This window comes from Amphibalanus amphitrite, unplaced genomic scaffold (genome assembly GCF_019059575.1).
Source record: "Amphibalanus amphitrite isolate SeventyFive unplaced genomic scaffold, NRLGWU_Aamphi_draft 000633F_arrow, whole genome shotgun sequence".
NCBI lineage: Eukaryota > Metazoa > Arthropoda > Thecostraca > Balanomorpha > Balanidae > Amphibalanus > Amphibalanus amphitrite.
In genome coordinates this window covers 319,149-338,258 of record NW_024882127.1, presented here as the reverse complement: position 1 = coordinate 338,258, position 19,110 = coordinate 319,149, and the positions used below count along the sequence as shown (strand labels likewise).

The 19,110-nt window shown below is 55.1% G+C and overlaps 1 protein-coding gene across 1 annotated transcript; it reads left to right on the top strand.

Moving 5' to 3' along the window:
- Positions 1-217: 217 nt before the first annotated feature.
- LOC122363655 (zinc finger protein 628-like) lies at positions 218-14,629 on the top strand. Its single transcript, XM_043333167.1, has 10 exons — positions 218-2,053; positions 2,263-2,411; positions 3,073-4,373; positions 4,630-4,767; positions 5,226-5,453; positions 5,917-6,000; positions 6,309-6,446; positions 7,876-8,057; positions 11,403-11,667; positions 12,833-14,629. Exons 1-10 carry the CDS (start codon positions 1,905-1,907, stop codon positions 13,469-13,471), a joined length of 3,273 nt encoding a protein of 1,090 aa, XP_043189102.1. The 5' UTR covers positions 218-1,904; the 3' UTR covers positions 13,472-14,629.
- The last annotated feature ends 4,481 nt before the right edge of the window (positions 14,630-19,110 follow it).

Below are 19,110 nucleotides of genomic sequence, written 5' to 3'. Positions count from 1 at the left end.
GACTTGAGGCAAGGAAGGCTAGGCTAGGTTCCGCATGTTGTTACCCTTCAGATTTTTAGATAGCATACACAAAAGTACTACGAAATGAGTGTCTTTGGTATCAAAAAATATCTCATTTGGTAGCCCTACAGATAAACGTTTGTGGTGCTTTGTAGACGTGTGACGTGCATTGCATTTTGCCATTTGGTGGGATGTAATGCATTTTAACGTAGTTTATTATATTTTAAGCGAGTGCATTAGCTATGTGGACTGGAGACTATACATTCCATGACTTACTAACATTTCAATTTATTTAGATTGTCACATGGAGAAACAATTATTTGTTTTTTGAACTATGGAGAGAAGTTTGGTTGCGGGCAGTTGACCTCCATTTTTAATTTGTTGATTGAAATATTATGTATTTAATGTTTCTATAGCCCTGAACATGCTATGTATGCTTTGGGGTTTGATGAATGATAATCAGCAATTTTTTGTGACGTAGATGACTGGTAATCGCCACGCCATGTGTGGATCGCCCATGATTGTAAATACAATACAATACAATACAATTCAGTGTTTGGTTTTTCCCATGCACTTCGGCCCAATCTTACCAAATGCCGCGCATTCACAGCATTTGGTAACATTCAGAACTATTCCACATTCACTTATTCATTCATTCAGGCAATATTCACAATCATTCACACTATCAAAACTATTGGACAAGATTAGCTGGATGTACACAAAAAGGATATCTTTGATATCAGTGCTGAGCTGAGTGCCGTAAACTTTGGCTAGTGCTGCCAAATCCTATTTACGGCACTGGTAAGATTGGGCCCTTGAGCGTGTAGTGTGCAATAGTACCACCAGCATTTTTCAGCTAATTCCTATAATTCCACAGCAGACAGCAATAAATAGCAGTCAATAATTTTTGATACCTAATAGAAAAGGTGTCTGCACAGAAGAATACCCGTTCTACTTTGCATGCAGGCAAACAAGCTCATGGGAATTTAATTTCCATTGGCATTGGGTCTGGGTGACATTCCTTGCTTTTAGTTGGTGGTTGGCCTTTAGCCTTACTAAAAAACATACATCCAGGAATGATAGCAGATAGGTAGCCTGCAGCTCAATGGGTTCAAATTAAATGTAATTGAAATTGGAAATAACATTGAAATGCTAGAAATGTTTTATGGCATCATTGACTCATGACATGAAGACTTTGACCTGTAGTCTGCATTGCTTTTGTCTATTTTGTTTTTGGTTATTGAAGGATGATGCATTTACCAGTGAAACTGAAGCTGGGGTCCCAATGATTTTAGACAGATGAATTGGGTCCAATGCTAAGCTATTGTTCCTTGTCCTTAATCTAACAATGATGATAAGTGGTACAGTTAATGCCATTTAATTCATTGGGGGGATGTCACTGACCTACTAACATAATCTGGCCTAGCCCAGCCGGCCCAGCCTAAGCCAACCCAACTTAACCTTACCCCTAGGCCCTAACCCATCCTTACCTAATTTCACATAGCCTTACCTAACTTGAACACCTATCCAACACCTAACACCTAACTGGTTGGGTGTTAACACTCTGTCCAGTCTGGCAGAGGGCTAGGTAAGATTATGTTTGGTCAGGGCAGTTTGCCCCTCAGTGGATCAATAGCTACAAAAGCTGCTGCACTAAAAAGTAACATGTTATTTTCAGATTCAGGCAACTCACCTGTTCAACTAACCTGTCGGGGTTCCCTACCTGATGGGCACAGCCATATGGAATAGTCCAGGAAGGAAGGAGGGAGGGAACCTGCAAACAGATACATGGAAAGGGTCAAAATTCTCCCTAAAAATGCTGTAGATCTCAGCTTCAGTAATGCTGATTCAACTGCAATGGCTTGATTAGAGCTAATTTAACAATTCTTACAGCAGAATTCAACATGGAATTTGAATGTTTGATATGCAGCACTACCTGTAAGCTCCGCAAAGGTAAAACAGTGCCAAATGAGCTGCAAAAATGGCAGGAAGAATGTCCCAAAAGGATGGACTCAGATGGACTCACATGGATCTTTGATCTCGACATCAAATGGTGAGGCATTCATTGTGTGCATTTTTTCTAGCAACTCATGTTTTGAGCTCTTTGTTTAGCTTTTTTATCTCAAAGTAATATCAGGCTGCTACCCTTGTATTGTTCGTAGGCTGCATTTGTTTCTGATGGGTGAGTCAGGGACACACTATCGCCGCCTCTGACCGCCCGGCCTGTCCCTCACCGACTGACGTGTGTGTCCGCGCCACTAGTCTGGACCGGGAGCGGTGCGTCTGCCGCACCTGCTGCGACCTGCTCAGCGACCTGGAGGGCTACGAGGCGCTGGCGCGCGGGGTGCGGGCCGAGCTGCTGCAGCGCCACCAGGCCGGCCGGGCGCACCAGCCGCTACCAGCCGACGACGGTCAGTCGGCGGAGCGGAGGGGCAGGGGCAACAGGAAACGGCGGGTCAGTGCCGCTGCCTGGGGAGGGAGATATCGCGATTTTAACATGGATTGGTGTTATTTGATTTATGAACCTATGGAAGTGAGGAGGTGAAAGTATGTCGGTTTGCGGAATGCTGACTTAAATATCTGGTGCCCCCACTCTATTGCCGTTATCGCTTGCCATCTGCAGTCTTTTTCGCTATCACCAGTATGTACTTATGCACTGACGGGTCGCTGGTCGGTCTGAACTCCGTTCTGCGTGCGGCCAGTCTGACCCTCCCTCCGCCGACTCGGCAGACTCTGTCAGTCTGACCCTCCCTCCGTGTGAGTCTGACCCTCCCTCCGTGTGAGTCTGACCCTCCCTCCGTGTCAGTCTGACCCTCCCTCCGTGTCAGTCTGACCCTCCCTCCGCCGACTCGGCAGACTGTCAGTCTGACCCTCCCTCTGTGTCAGTCTGACCCTCCCTCCGTGTGAGTCTGACCCTCCCTCCGTGTGAGTCTGACCCTCCCTCCGTGTGATTCCGACCCTCCCTCCGTGTGAGTCTGACCCTCCCTCCGTGTCAGTCTGACCCTCCCTCTGTGTCAGTCTGACCCTCCCTCCGTGTCAGTCTGACCCGCCCTCCGCCGACTCCGTCCTCAGATGAGCCGATGGAGGAGGAGGTGGAGCCTCCCGCCCCGGAGCCGCGCCGCAGCGGCCGGAGGAGCGGCGTCCACCCCACGCCCTCCGACCCGGCGCCGGAGTCGGCCCGGCCCTCCTCATGCCACAGTGACGTCGTTCCGCTCGGAGACACACCAGTAAAGACCGAGGAGCCGGACGCTGCGGCTGACGTGACCCCGACCCCCGTCAGGACGGCCAGGAGAGGTCGGCCGCGGGGCAGAGGTAGAGGCAGAGGCAGAGGTAGAGGTAGAGGCAGAGGCGGAGGCGGAGGGCGTGGCAGAGGGAGGTTGGTGGGACTGCTGGGAGTAGTGGGAGTACCGGCGGTACCACCGGCGCCGGCGCCGGCCAGGGGGAGGGGAGTCAGAGGCAGGAGGGCAGCAGCGGCGGCGGCGGCCGCCGCGGCCGCGGCCGAGGCTGTGGGGCCGAGGGGCAGGAGAGCGGCGGCGGCGGCGGCGGCGCAGCGGCTCAGCGCCGAGTCTCAGAGCGGCAGCGAGAGTGACGCCGAGTCGGCGGCGAGCGGCGGCCTCTCGGCGCCGGAGATGGACGCCAGTGACAGTGACGACGTGGTCTCGGTGCGGGGCGCGGCCGTGAAGCCGGCAGAGCACGTGGAGGTGGTGCTGGACACCTCTGTGGACGGGGACGGCGCGGCCGGGGCTGACGGCGCGGCGGAGGACAGCGGCGCAGCGGCGGACGGCGTCCCCTCCCCCGCCGCCGTCGATATGGATGACGGCGGAGCCACCTCCGATGACGGCGGAGCCACCTCCGATGACGGTGGCAGGTCCGATGACGACCGGGACTTTGACTACGACCCGAGTCCCGCCAAGCGGCTGCAGGCGGAGCGCGCGGTGCGAGCGGCGCGGGCGGCGCGCAGGACGGCCGCCCCGGCCCCGGCGCCGGACTCCAGTAAAAGGAAGTACCGGCGGCACGGCATCTTCTGCGCTCACTGCGGCCTGGACTTTCAGACGCGCACGGCGCTCAACAAGCACGAGCGCCGCCTGCACCGCGACGTGGCCGCCGTGAACGGGTGCGCCATCTGTCCGAAAAAGTTCAAAAGCCGCAGCTCGCTCGTCTCCCACCAGCGGATAGTGCACGGCGAGGGCCAGAAGTGCGACCACTGCGACGTCGTGTTCCGCGGCTTCATCGAATATTACCGTCATCTGTCGAGCGTCCACGATATTAAGACATTTGTGTGCGACCTCTGCGGCGCTGGGTTCGCCAAGCGCGTGCTGCTCAACAAACACCAGAAAAAGGAGGCCAGGGAAATCAAACTTCAGCAGCGGCTGGTGAGTGTGAGACTTGTGTGGTATTCTCACTGCTATGGGTACTTCATCTCTATGCCTTATTCATGAGTGCTAGATGTATCGTATGAAAGTAACAGAACATGTGCTGCTCATAAAGTGTGCTGCTTTGCCTGCTCGTTATGGTCAGCAGCAGCTCAAAGTCCGCCTGGTTGTACCTGCACTAGTGACACTGTGTCCGCTGTTCAGTGCCCACAAGGTCCGCCGCCGCTCGGACTGATGGCCCCTCTCCGTCCGCCAGGAGCGGCTGCGCAGGCTCAAGTGCTCGGTGTGCGACTACCGGCCGCTGATGACACAGGCGCACCGCGCCAAGACCGTCTACACGATGATCCGCGACCACGAGTACCGGGCGCACGGCCTGCACGCCACCGTGGGGCCGGTCAGTCCCGAGACACAGTCTGACTCTCCCCTCTCCTGGGGAACGGGTGGGCATAATACATCATACTAGGGTCTTGGATGCAAGGTAGTCGTTTCTTTTTCAAATTACAGTATCTGAATTATGACTAACTAGTCTTTTTACCGAGGTTATATCGTTCTTCTCATTGTTTTAATCAGATCCAATGGGGGATGGGGGCTTTTCTGCTCCATATCCACCTATTGTTGTAATCAGATCCAATGGGGGATGGGGGCTTTTCTGCTCTCTATCCACCCAGACCGTCTAACTCTTGCTCCCCCCCCCCCCCCCGTCATGGACCCTGAGCTGAATAGATTTGAGTTGAGTCGATCTCGCTGCCAGGACCCTGAGATAAGTCTATCCTGCCGCCACGCCCCTGAATTTAGTTGATCTCGCAGCCTGTCAGGACCCTGAGCTGAGTGTTTTTCTCGATCCGCCGCCAGGACCCGGTTGCGGCTGCCATCAGTGACAGCGGCGTGGCCGCCGAGCCGCCGGCAGCGGCCGCCGGCCAGTCGGCGCCGGCCGCCGTCGAGGACTTCATCACAGTGACGGCCAGCGGCGAGGTGACGACGCCGGCCGTGCCCGAGCAGCGCTTCCCCTGCAAACAGTGTGGCAAGGTGTTCGGCTGCCGGTTCGCCCTGAAGAAACACCAATACGTTCACAAGGAGAAGGTGAGCTCTGACGCTCGCCCGTGTGTGTGCGTGTGTTCTGGCCCACACTGCAGTGTTCGCTGCCTTTTCTGTCCTCGTGACTCACGGACTATCTTTATTATCATTGTGTTTTGTGAGACTTACCAGTCTTCGCCATCGCCGATCTCTAGATATATCTCCTGCCAATTCTGAAAATCGCAGTTCTCTGCGAGTTGTGACACATCGCTGCATCAATGTACGTTCTAAGATTTTCAGTCGTTTCGATGCGTTATTGTGTTGTGTATCTGTTAATCAGGGTGCCGCGGGAGGGTGGTCGGGGCGCCCCTTCTCTCGGCCGCTGCCCCCTGTCGCTGCCTCCGCACCTCCCTGCCCGTTGGCTGTCTGTGTTCCGGGCGGGACAAGGAGCCCCGTCCCTCACCCCGTCCCTCACCCCGTCCCTCACCCCGTCCCTCACCCGTCCCTCACCCCCCTCTGTTCCGGACAGGTGGTGCCCACCGAGCCGCCGACTATGGTGGTGTGTGAGCTCTGCGGCAAGGAGGTCAGCAGCAACTACCTCAAGATGCACCAGGTCAGTCGCCGCAACATAGTGCAGGACATCAGTCGAGACGCATTGCACATGTATCATTACATATAGCATGTAATCGCCACATGCTGTACCTAAAATAAGCTTAAATCATTATTTTATTTGCTGTGAATCATTATTTTATTTGCTTCATTTTATCAGTTGTGAGTACGACAAATTAATGGCATGGTAATGATTACTGAGCTAATCTGGCTCGGCGTCGAGAAGTTTCACCCAAACCAAAATGCGTAAAAGTTTATTCTGATGGAGCTCGCTCAGACGATTAACTTTTTTGACCATGTCTTTCCTTTTAGGAGGTTGTGCACAAGGTCGGGGACAAGCCGCGCTATACGTGCAAGTACTGCGGGAAGCAGTACCACAAGACGGAGAAGGACCACTACATCTCCCACGTGCAGCAGAAGCACCTGCTGCACGAGTTCCCCTGCACGGAGGTCAGTCGGCCCGCCCCTGGAACGCGGGGGGGGGACTAGTACACTGCGTGCGTCCATCTGTAGCCCTAGCACGCCACTAAACCGGTTCACGCAACATGAGTCACAAGCGGAAACACAGTGATTTGCGTGAACTGAGGAAACACAATTGAAACACCCCACGTGCTTGGATGTTTGTCCACTCATAAGAACGGGTGACGTCATGGATGCTGACGGGTTCGTGGAAGCTCTCGACTCGGGGCCCCACGTGTGTGCTCTGTACATACGGGGTCGTTACATGCACCGCCCTGACGTGCAGAGGCCACTGAGGAGGAGCGGGCTACACGCGTCGGCTGTCTGAGTTTGACGTGTGTGCAGTAATAGTCCGGTGGAGACACGAGGGGGGCTGTAATGTGACTCAACGCGGTCAATATGCGACATTCGGAGATTCCCCTATCGCTGTGGTTTGGCATATGTCAGGGCTTGGCTCGGATGATGTCCATTAGCTGTGTCGTGCAGTAATTTGGAGATGTTTGGCGATAGCCTACTATGAGCTGAATAACCAAATTTGTATTGCATATATGGATACGATTCCACTCACGGTATATCGATGTTGGATTCGGTAGTCCACAATCACCAAACCTATGACAGGTTCGCTGGAATTCGCTGGGCAGTGATGGCCCGGACCGATTGACATCACTGCCATTTGACCCACCCATAGTCCCGCCTGCATTTCGACATGCTGTCAGTCACAGGCTCGTTTCTGCAGTTTGTCGATCCGACCCTACCCCGGTCAGCCCCGTTGCGTCATCTCTGTATATATGTATGTACCTGTATCTGGCAGTTTTACCAGCGATCGCTGGCCTCACGTCCGTGTCCTTATTGCGGTGGCTGGTTTCATCAGTCCCAATGGCTGATCGACGTACCCATTTCTGGGAATGGGCCGCACCAGACGGCCAGGTCACTGTATTGCTTATCGGAGTGCGCGGTCGCCGGTGTAGGGACGTGTTTCGGGCGTTTCATAAACCGGCCCGGTACGTCTCATACGCGGGCGATGGCGACTCTCATAACCGGGCGGAGTTATGACATTCAGTATTGGATGGTGGCCGGCCCAGCGATGTCGTTTTATTGAGCTTTTCGTATGCGTTCGCTAATACGGATCTTTGCGCTCTGCATATGAGATCGAACAATAATCCCACACCCTTTAGCTGGTCCTAACTGCATCAGTTATAGACTGTGTCTGACGTCTTATTTTCCCATGTCTTCTAGCTCCCACTCTTTTTTTTTTGTATAAGCGTACCATATCTCGCACATGAGTGGATGACATGTGATGATGCTCCTTTTTGCTACACTCGTGTGCCATGTGCCGTATAATGTACGACATAACTTGGTATGACGCCCCCTCCCCCTCACTGCTGTCTGTACTGACCGTTACCCCCGTGCCCCTCCCCAGCCGGGCTGCGGCCGCACGTTCAGGCACGAGCGTGGTCTGCGCCGGCACGTGCACGCCATCCACGAGCTGGCGTACGTGTGCGGCACATGCCCGGAGCGGTTCGGCTCGCTGTGGAAGCGGGACAAGCACCGCGCAGAGGAGCATGGACAGTACGACTTTATCTGCAGCGAGTGCGGGCTCAAGTGAGTGGGGGGAGGGAGGGAGGGAGGGAGGGAAGGAAGGAGGGAGGGAGGGAGGGAGGGAGGGAGGGAGGGAGGGAAGGAAGGAAGGAAGGAAGGAAGGAAGGAAGGAAGGAAGGCAGGAAGGAAGGCAGGCAGGAAGGAAGGCAGGCAGGAAGGAAGGCAGGCAGGAAGGAAGGAAGGAAGGAAGGAAGGAAGGAAGGAAGGAAGGAAGGAAGGAAGGAAGGAAGGAAGGAAGGAAGGAAGGAAGGAAGGAAGGCAGGCAGGCAGGCAGGCAGGCAGGCAGGCGGGCAGGCGGGCAGGCGGGCAGGCGGGCAGGCGGGCAGGCGGGCAGGCGGGCAGGCGGGCAGGCGGGCAGGCGGGCAGGCGGGCAGGCGGGCAGGCGGGCAGGCGGGCAGGCGGGCAGGCGGGCAGGCGGGCCGGCGGGCCGGCGGGCAGGCGGGCCGGCGGGCCGGCGGGCCGGCGGGCCGGCGGGCCGGCGGGCCGGCGGGCCGGCGGGCCGGCGGGCCGGCGGGCCGGCGGGCCGGCGGGCCGGCGGGCCGGCGGGCAGGCGGGCAGGCGGGCAGGCGGGCAGGCGGGCAGGCGGGCAGGCGGGCAGGCGGGCAGGCGGGCAGGCGGGCAGGCGGGCAGGCGGGCAGGCGGGCAGGCGGGCAGGCGGGCAGGCGGGCAGGCGGGCAGGCGGGCAGGCGGGCAGGCGGGCAGGCGGGCAGGCGGGCAGGCGGGCAGGCGGGCAGGCGGGCAGGCGGGCAGGCGGGCAGGCGGGCAGGCGGGCAGGCGGGCAGGCGGGCAGGCGGGCAGGCGGGCAGGCGGGCAGGCGGGCAGGCGGGCAGGCGGGCAGGCGGGCAGGCGGGCAGGCGGGCAGGCGGGCAGGCGGGCAGGCGGGCAGGCGGGCAGGCGGGCAGGCGGGCAGGCGGGCAGGCGGGCAGGCGGGCAGGCGGGCAGGCGGGCAGGCGGGCAGGCGGGCAGGCGGGCAGGCGGGCAGGCGGGCAGGCGGGCAGGCGGGCAGGCGGGCAGGCGGGGGAGGGAGGGCGGGAGGGAGGGAGGGCGGGAGGGAGGGAGGGCGGGAGGGAGGGAGGGCGGGAGGGAGGGAGGGCGGGAGGGAGGGAGGGCGGGAGGGAGGGAGGGCGGGAGGGAAGGAAGGAAGGAAGGAAGGGAGGAAGAGAGAAGGGAGGATGGACAGGAAGGCTGACAGGCATTGCAAGAGACGAGGGGATAGATATTTGGGTGGACTGGAAGAGCACTGGCCGAGGAGCTGGTGTTTCGAGGAAGTTCGGTGTCTGACGCCGGCGGTTACCGGAGCTCCCGGCGCGGTGCCGTGCCCTGTCCCAGTCGCTCTGCCCGCTCGTCCTGTGCCTGGGAGCGGCTGGTCTCTTTCTATCCGTCCGGTGATGTCCGTCTGGTGTGTCAGAGTCGGCGGACCGGCCCCGATTTCAGCGCCCACACCGGCCGCTGTTCGGTTTGGGTGATAGATCCGGCCGGGACGGTCCCGCTAGAAAATAGTGGCCGACGAAAGCCGGGTACTGGGTTAGGAGTGCCACCAGAATGACTGGGGCCGCTGTTTGACTGGTGTCATTTTACACGCTTTACAGGCGCCTTTTTGTGGTGTTGTGAACGCGTCATAAAATGTCGGACAGCGGTACCGAGCCTCACAGTAGCGGTCCGACGCCATATTAGGGGGCGTTCATGTGTCGGACGGCTGGAGAATTTTATATCGGTGTGATTGTATCGGTTACAGTACGGTATCGAACACATCTGCTAATGGAACTGTTCACACCTGGAGGATAGAGCAGGCCGTTACAAGGCAAACACGGGGGAGAATTGCGGGAGCACTCTGCTGTTGTTTACTGCGCTACTGTAACTTTCAACTTGCCTGGCCGGTTTCCTCATGTCGGTAATCCGATCGCATAAAATTGTGGTAATAATCAATTTACATCGATCTAATTATCGTATTTCCTTTGATTTACTTATTTCCTGGTATCATCCCTTCGCATTTTCTTCCTTTGGATATATCGTTGCCCAATCACTGCATAATTTCGTCCTTCAATCGGATTTGCTGCACAAATCCCGAGGAAAGTGGCACTTTCCTGTGCATTCCCGCTGTGTTCACGGTGCAGTCGCGCAGTGTCGCGCCGTCCTGTCTGGCGGGCGGGCCGACCGCGACACGGAACACAGACTCGGTGGCCGGCACTGTTCGTGGAACAACTACCTCCAGCGGCCCCCGGTCCGCTCCCGGGCGGGCCCCGTCTCTGCCCCTGTCGCTCCCCATTTCCCTCCACAACTCATCTTACTCATTAGGTACTCGCAAGTTGAACTTATGGTGAGATGTCTTTCGGGGCTCTTAAATCTGTTCAGCCCTTCCCACTCCACATCTTACCGTCTCCTCCCGCCCCGCCTCGGTCTGGCCTCGTCCCTCCCCCCCCTGCCCCCGCTCCCCCGCTCTCCCAGGTACCGTCCGCGCCCCACCGCCCCTCCTCTGCTCTGTCCGGCGGTGGGTGACGTGCCAGTGTCCGCGGGACTCGGCGCTAATGGTCGCCTTGTCCGGTGGCTTGTCCGGGCTCTCTGACATGGAAAAATCACCTGCACGTGGCGCCTTTGGCCGGCCGCCTCTGTCAAGGCCGGGCCGCTCCTGGTAGTTGTCCTGTGGGCTGGGTTTTGTCGTGACCGCTACTGGGTGATGGCCATGCGTGCGGCTCTGGGTAGGTGGGGATACCGTCACGACACAGGCTTTACGGCGTAGCGTGGGACCCGGTGAGGTCACTGCAAATACGGGCCTGTCATCAAAGGGTCATAGTTATTCATATATGTCTCGTGGCTTTGATCTTAGATGTTTGCTGAAATGCTTAGGCGAGGATTAGGTAGCTGAAGACATGACTGGAATGACTGTCTTTGATATTGATTTGATGTGAATGCATAACTGAATTTCTGGCATTGGAAGATTGTGTTTCGATCCTTAAACGTTACGTACAGTTGAGGGAGGATTCATTTTTCATCGCATATCTCAAAGGCCGTTCTTCAGTTAAGTAGACATCAAAGGGGGTTAATGAATTCGAACAATCACGCTCTTGTCCTACCAGTAGCCGCGCCGGTTATGTCCACGACTGGATATTAAATCACCGACTTCATTTTCTCCAGAACTTGGTGTCCGAGCTCTCTGATGGCTGTTCAGTGATTTTGAGACAAACCAATAGAGTGATCATCATTTCCCGCCTTACTCTGTTTACTGTCCTGGATCCGCGCGCCACGTTTCTGTTCGTATGTTGTGTGGTATGTTACCTTTTCTGTTTGTTATGTTGTGTCCTATCCAGCAGCCACCCCGCTAACCCCGCCGCCGTCCCGTGCCGCCGGCAGATTCTTCCGGCGTGCCGAGCTGGAGATCCACGAGCGGCGCGTGCACACGCTGCTGCTCAAGTACAAGTGTTCCGTGTGCAGCATCCGCAGCGAGGAGCGGCGCAAGCTGCTCAACCACGAGCACACGCAGCACGGCTTGCACGCAGCGCCGCTGCCCGAGAACAACCCGGAGGGGCTGCCGGCCTACCCGTGCCCGGACGTCAACTGCTTGCTGGTGTTCGGCTGCGGCCTAGCCGTTAAACAGCACGCCGGCGAGGTGCACCAGGTCAGTCACTGGGGAACGGCCAACGGGTCACTGAGGGAGGCACACCGGGAGACGCACACCGGGTCAGTCACTGAGGGAGGCACACCAGGTCAGTCACCGGGGAACGCACACCGGGTCAGTCACTGAGGGAGGCACACCAGGTCAGTCACTGGGGGAGGCACACCGGGTCAGTCACTGGGGGACGGCCAACGGGCCACTGACGGGGAGGCACACCGGGTCAGTCACTGGGGGACGGCCAACGGGCCACTGACGGGGAGGCACACCGGGTCAGTCACTGGGGAACGCACACCAGGTCAGTCACTGAGGCAGGCCCACCAGGTCACTGAGGGAGGCCCGCCAGGTCACTGAGGAGGGAGAGGGGAGAAAGGGAGGTAGCCAGAGAGCGGGAGAGAGGGGGGAAAGAGAAGGGATGAATTGACTGGTCTCTGGTCTTTCGATGGGCCGATGATTCGGGTGATAAGGTAAAGGGCTCCTGCTCCGTGACCGATGGAGCATTGACTGGTCTGGTTCCTGAACCTGAGGAGGTCGGCACACGGCCTCGCCGCCCCGCTGTTGAAGGACAGTCCGGCGGGTCTGACGGCCTCCGTTTGAGCCTGCTTCAGGGGAGGAGGCGAGCATGGGGCTCGCACTGAGACCCCAGCGTGTTACCGGTCGATGCGGGTGGTAGTTTAGCGTAGGATATGCTGGCTGGCTGGTGATATCTCCTTGTCAACAGATTCGTACGAATATTCTCCTTTTCAGTCTTACGAGCACACGACTATCAGACTTAGCTCGGCATAGCACACGGCGGGCACAATTATCTTATATATCTTTTAAACTAATTTTAATAGATGAAATTCCGTAGGTAATTTTATCATGCTTTTTTTTGCCGATTTGAACCAGAAAAAGCCCGGGATTATCGCATGTTCATTGCACCATTTCATAGGTAAGTTCTCCGTTCCCATGTGAACGTTTCATGATTGCTGTTCCCATCATAACATTTCCTGCTCGGCCTGAAATCATTTAGTGATGTTCTGTTCATAGACTGTATCCTAATTATACATCCCTGAAGTTGTATGGGCTCTGCTGCATTTGTACATTTTTTATCGCATTTAATATAGCTAACTGATTCTCCTTTGCAGTAACGTTAAATTTGCGTAGTAATTTCAATCTTCCTTGCTTCCAGATAAGGCTGGACATTTATGGCAAGCCCAAGGTGCCCCTAAGAAAGCGAGTCGTCGCCAACAAGGCGCCGCCGCAGCCGGTGGACGTGTCGCTGGTGGCGCCGGGGCGGCAGCGGCCGGCCGGCCCTGCCGTCCCCGTCCCCTCTCAGTCTCTGCAGCCGGCCGGCCCGGCTGCTCCCGGCCCGGCCGCCCCGGGCACCTCTCTCCTGCGAGCTGTCCCCGCGGCCCACGGCGCCTCTCTGCAGCCGGCTGTCCCTGCCGGTCCCGGCCCCTCCGTCCCTGCGGCCCCGGGCACCTCTCTCCTGCGAGCTGTCCCCGCGGCCCACGGCGCCTCTCTGCAGCCGGCCGGTCCCGCGGCCCCGGGCCCCTCCGTCCCCGCGGCCCACGGCGCCTCTCTGCAGCCGGCCGGTCCCGCGGCCCACGGCCCCTCGCTGCAGCCGCCGGCTGCCCACTCGGACGTCTTTACCCACCTGCTGCACCGCGCGATGAGCGCCGAGGCCGGCGGCGGCCAGCAGCAGCAGTACGGCGCGGGGCCGGGCGCCGTGAATCCGTTCCTGCAGCGGCCGCCCGCCGCCGAGATGGGGCTGCCGCTGCTGCAGAGACCGGCGGGTCACGGCGTGTTCGGCTCCATGCTGCAGTGAGCGGCGGCGGCCCAGTGAGCTGCTGGGGGCCGTCTGGGGACCGGGCGTCGGCCAGTGGAGGGCGGGGTGTGGGGGTGGTAGCGGCCTGACGCCCTGTGGTGTAACGAGATCGGCCAGAGAGGGATATAACCGGAGCGGCTGATGACGCCGTCTGGTGGTCTCAGGTGATGGGAGTCCCTCGTGTCCTCCACAGTGAGAAGTTCAGTATTATTTCCGGTTACAGTTACGTTAAAGGTGCGTTATGTGAAGCGATATCCGTAGAGCGCCTAGAAATCTGTATATAGGTGAAAAAGTCATCCTTCCACACATTTATGTGAGAGGGTTGTTTCGAATGCTGTTCAAAAGTGTAATGAACGATAGAACAATTGATTGCCCCTTCAAGGTTGATGATTCTCGCTCACTTTAGTTGCTCATATGATGCGTACGTTTACTTTCACCAATATCTGTTTACTTTCGCTTTTCTCAGTAGTCATTTTCAGTTTGTTTCCGCAATGTACCTTTGGTGCTGTTTCATTCAGGTCACTGAAACGTTTCCAATATGTGTGAATATTCGAACTGACCATGGAGTACTGAGTGTCCCCCTCCCAGGACTCCGTGGTGTGCGAGCTGCCACGCTGTCGTGCGTTGACGAAACTCTGCGCCTGTGACACTCGTTTCTCTGTGTCTCTGTGAGAGCAGTGTGCAGCTACCTGGGCGTCTGTGGGCGGCACGAGATTAGTTGATATTACCGCCAGCGCCGGTAGAACGTTCTCGGAATGGTCAGTGCCCCCTCACCGGGTACCGCCACGTGTGGAGAAGTTCAGCTGGGTTCGTCCAGGTGCACTCAGCGCCGAATAGTGTGTCGTGGGAACCGTCAACTGCCAGCTGTGTTGGACACAGACCATTCGTAATGTGATGGGACGTGGGTTTCTCCCGGAGTTAAACCACGCCGGGCTGTAGGTAATGTGTCTTCTTTTCGCTGTTTTGTTTTCTGTGCTGCCATGAGCCTCCTTTTTGCGCATTATTTTCATGTCATATCGACACAAGAGAATTAGGCTCGTTGGTTTTGCCTGAAGTAATCACTTGTTTGTATTCGCCTGTCATCTGTTCGCTTCCTCTGTTCTAATCATGTGTTGCAATTGCCTTTTGGGTCGCATGAAATATAACATCGATCCACAGTTCCGTCGTGTGGGCGGTTGAACGTGTTCGGGGCTGGTGCGCCGGGACTCGCGGCTCTTCTCTCCTCGTAGGCTCTTCGACTCACCAGGGGTCCGCTTGTCAAAGACAGGAAGGAAAGGGGCCCTTTGATGGCGCGAGGTCACACTGCAGACGTTAAAGACCCCGGGAGGCACCAAATAAAGAGAAAGGGGCATTCGTCGGACGCGGGAGGTCTCTAATGGCAGACGAGTTCATAAGCCAAGTTTACAGTCCACTCTGCTTCATGTATTGGGAAGCGTGCGATTGAAGTGATAAAACTCGCACATTTGAGACAGGTTACCCAGTATTCCGCCAAGGAGTTCTCAGAGATGGGTTGTTTTGCGGCTCCACCGCGGTGAAAAGTCGCCGTGTCTGTCTCAGTCTGTCGGGCGCTGCCGTCTGTTGCGTAACAGCCGTGAGGTCTTGGTCAGTCCTACCGAGCCTGTTGTTCGTGTCATACACGTTCTGAGTCGCCCCTACACGAGCATGGGATGTCGTCACGCGGGACGATCGCTGCTACCTGGGACGGACTGGTCTGGCAGGGAGAGCTTATAGAGTCTCGACAGGCCGAAAAACACCGCGACCACGTCACCGACATATCAGCGTTCAGTGTGGCCAAATCGCTAACGAGCGTGATTGCGGAGATTAGGTGCGCGCCAATACACGGGAAGTTAATATGACAAAATAAATTGTGATGTGAGTGAAGCAGGGACGCGGGAACTACTTTCAGACTGGGGGGAGGGGGGGGGGGGGGCACACCATAATAGAGATCGACCTAGGGTATCCCCAAATCTAGTTTTCTTACCAGTTTTAGGCCACTTATTTTTCATCCCTTGGCTTTTTGCAAAAAAGTGTGACATTCCGCCTTAAAATTGTGGAGGCACCGCCCCCACGGCCCCAGAGTTGGGGGAAGGGGCAAGCTGCCCCCACTGTCCCCCCGGCTCCCGCGCCTATGGAGTGAAGTAAAAACTACACGAAGAAAATAATATGGCAAGGGGTGGTTGATATCTTATAAAAAAATCTATCGTTGGTATATCTCGCCGTGATAGGGAAGTCGCGGCATTAAGATTCATGATGATCGGTATGATGATCGGGAGTGCACAGTAGCGGATGCTTTATAAAATCACCAAAGCTCAGCGTCGTATTATGTTCGGGAAACTCCGAACAGTAGCTCGTTAGCCGTTGTTTGCTACTGTTGACAACTGTCCGGACAAGATCAGAAACAGATAGGTCTAGTTCAAACATCTCATTTATCGGCCAATCAGGAAGGTTGTACCGTACCACCTACTATTGTAAAAGGAAGAGCGCCCCTTACCCAGAAGTCAGAGTCGTGCTGCGTCACAGCCGTTCTGAACGTGCAATGAGCTCGCGATGTGTTTGACGTGCTTTGTTTGAGACATTGGGAGGCTTATTTGTTCCGTGTGAGCATTTGTCATCTGCATTGCGGAACGCCCTGTCCTTTTTACTCTGCTCGGTTGCCGTTTTTCCTCACTAATGTGGAGAATGGAGATAGTAGGTCATGTTGCAGTGAAATGAAGCCAAAAATATAAACAGCAATCTTGAGATTTAGCATCACGCTGCAAATGCCACCGTGGCACGTCGATCTGTGTGATGGAACCACGTAATTCATTTCTTCATTCGATACAAAGTGGTTGCTGCCTCACAGTTTAGTCATTACGCTCGAAATAAGGGAAAATTAAGATTAGCGTTTTATTGGCGTAAATTGTCGGATAATAAAGATCGACATAAAAAACGCGGCCGCGGCTGATGCTGATACCAACTGGCAAGTAGAAGTGGCAACGGATCTGACTCTGAGATGGAAAGTGGCGTAGAACATTTCAAGAGGAGTCAGCCGTTGAAGCTTATAAAATTGTTCCTAGATGGCGCTAGCAGAAACGCCTGGAAGTAGACTGCACCGCATGTCCGCTATATTGGACCGGAGTTCTAAATCTATACTCTTGATTGCACCGTCTCCGGCGGCTAACAAGCAAACTGCTATTGAAAGAGAACTGACTTCAGCCAGCGATCGAATTTTCATGCATGCGTTGTAGGTGCATGCTTTCCTAACCCTCGCCGGCCGAGGGGGGTGGGGGGGTGGGGTGCGGGTGCCGCCCCCCATAGGTTTTTTTTTTTTCGCGATAGCTCCGAACACGCTGGCGATAGAGAGCTGAAACTTGGCATACCTGACCTTTGCTTCAAGCCGGCTCTTTTGCCACCAACCGCATTTCTTGGGTCAGTTCAGGTCACTGACCTATGACGTCATAAGTGAACCTCTGCACGGTCTTCAGATAACGCAACTTCGCAACGCCCTCACTGCCAGAGGAGATGTCACAGGGAAATGAAACTTACAGAATCTAGTATCCATTATGAGTCTCACAACTGGTATATCTCGGATTTTTCCTAAAGGTCATATGAGGTCAGGTCATTTTCGTGACCTTACCATTACCTATAAGTCAATGGGGAAAAATGAAAACTGCTATTCTGGCGCCGGGAACGATCTCCAACTATCTCAAGCACACAGAATCGTGATTTGATGCACTCCTTGCTAGGTAAGATGCGTCGCTTTTGCAATGTTGACCTTGCGTGACGTCATTTTCATTTATGGACGTCATTTTCATTTATGACGTCATCAAGGTTATACTAGTTTTTCGTCAATAATTCCCGATCAAATTGAGCTAGCGAGTCGGGAAAGCCACCAATGGACTCAGGAAGACCTGCCGAATCGAATGATATGCGACATGACCTCTTTCGACCAACTTCGTGACCTGGGGGGTGCTGACCTGACCGTTATACCTGAGGTCAACACCCTAAGTTGACCTGACCCAAACAAAAAGTATATCATTCGACGCGCCTGAGCGAGGCGAACACGATGCTGCCAAAATCGCGGCTCTGCGGCCCTTTGCGAAGTTATTCACCAAAAACTGAACGGTACCTTGGGGCACTTGACCTGACCTCAGAGGTCACCGGTTGACCTAGGACCTTAAAGTCGGGTACCAATCTCTGCGTCTCGTAACGGCGCACACGCTCGTTTTTTTCCGCGACGCGCTAGCTCCACCAGGGGCGAAACGGCGAGGGGGGGAGGGGGTCCCCCCTCGGCCGGCGCGTATGTAGAAAACCAATAGGTCCGGCGAGGGTTAAACATTTATTTCATGTAGTTTTTCGATGTATGCGTTTTTGGCTACTAGTCGTTTATTGTTTTCGTTTCAAAAACGAAAACAATAAACGAGTATTTTTTGTAGCCGAAAAAACGTACATCGAATTACAATGTATCGTCGTAAAAGCTTGAAATCATGCAGTTTTGTTGGTTAAGCGAAGTGGCTGGCAGCCACAGCCCACAGGTAGGTAATTGACGGAGGTCGAAGGGAATAGGAAAGGGTGTTGTCTGAATTGTGGTCTGTTTGTCATGTTAAAGGGACTATCCCACCTTTAACATGGGGTTTGAGTTGAGATAGCCAAGTTTGCGGCGAGGTTCAGAAACCACTATCTATCTAGATTGCAACCCCCGCGGCCTCTTGGTGTTGAAGAAATTCGTTCCCTTCATTTGAAAATGGGCCTTGTACAAGGCCCTATCTTCAACATGGAGCGACCGTTAGTGTGACGTCACGTCGTTTAGTCATTCTGATTTAAATGGGTTTGTTCGTTGAAAAATCGCTTAAAACTTGGTCTGAACTTTGTTGTGGTGCCTACAGAGTAAAAAGAATCAGCTTTATGACAGTAATGTGGCCTGGGGAAGGAGGTAATTTTGGGCTGTGACGTCACATGTTTGAAAGTTTGTGTTTGGAATATGGGAAGCCTAAGATGTTTAATGAAAAATAAATGCCAGAACCGTGTTCCTGGTCATCGAATCTATAAAGTCGGGCACAATTTAACTGGTTTTAACAACATTTTAGAAGGTGGGATAGTCCCTTTAAAGGGACCCTCCCACCTTAACATTAGATTTGAGTTGAGATAGCCAAAATGGGGTCCCTGGCTCACAATTACCGGTTTCGGCACTCACAACATCGAGAAATGCCTTAAATCGGAAATATTGAATTTCAAAATTGCAGCATTTTGATTCAGAGGGGCTAATGCTTAGGAATACCCCTCTGAATGTGTGACGTCAGCGCAAATATCTAACGATTTTTAAATGTTTGACTAAAACGTTTTGTAGCACGCGGTGGTATATGCTATTTGCGCGCAACATCTGCCGCAAACGCCGCATTTCTAAAATAAAGTCGCTAGAAACAGCGGAGATCCAAAAAAAGTAAACAAAAGTAAAAGTAAGTCTTATATCTTGAAAACAGGTGAATATTTTTCGGTGAGATTTGGTAGATATTCGTTTTCGCTCTTTCTGAACCGAGCGACATCACTTTCATGCCAATTCATAAACTTTTTTGAAGGTGGGAGGGTCCCTTTAAGGGGACGAGGAACATTGAAAGGGATTTGTACTACGACGCCTGCAGTAGGCGTAATGATCGACATGA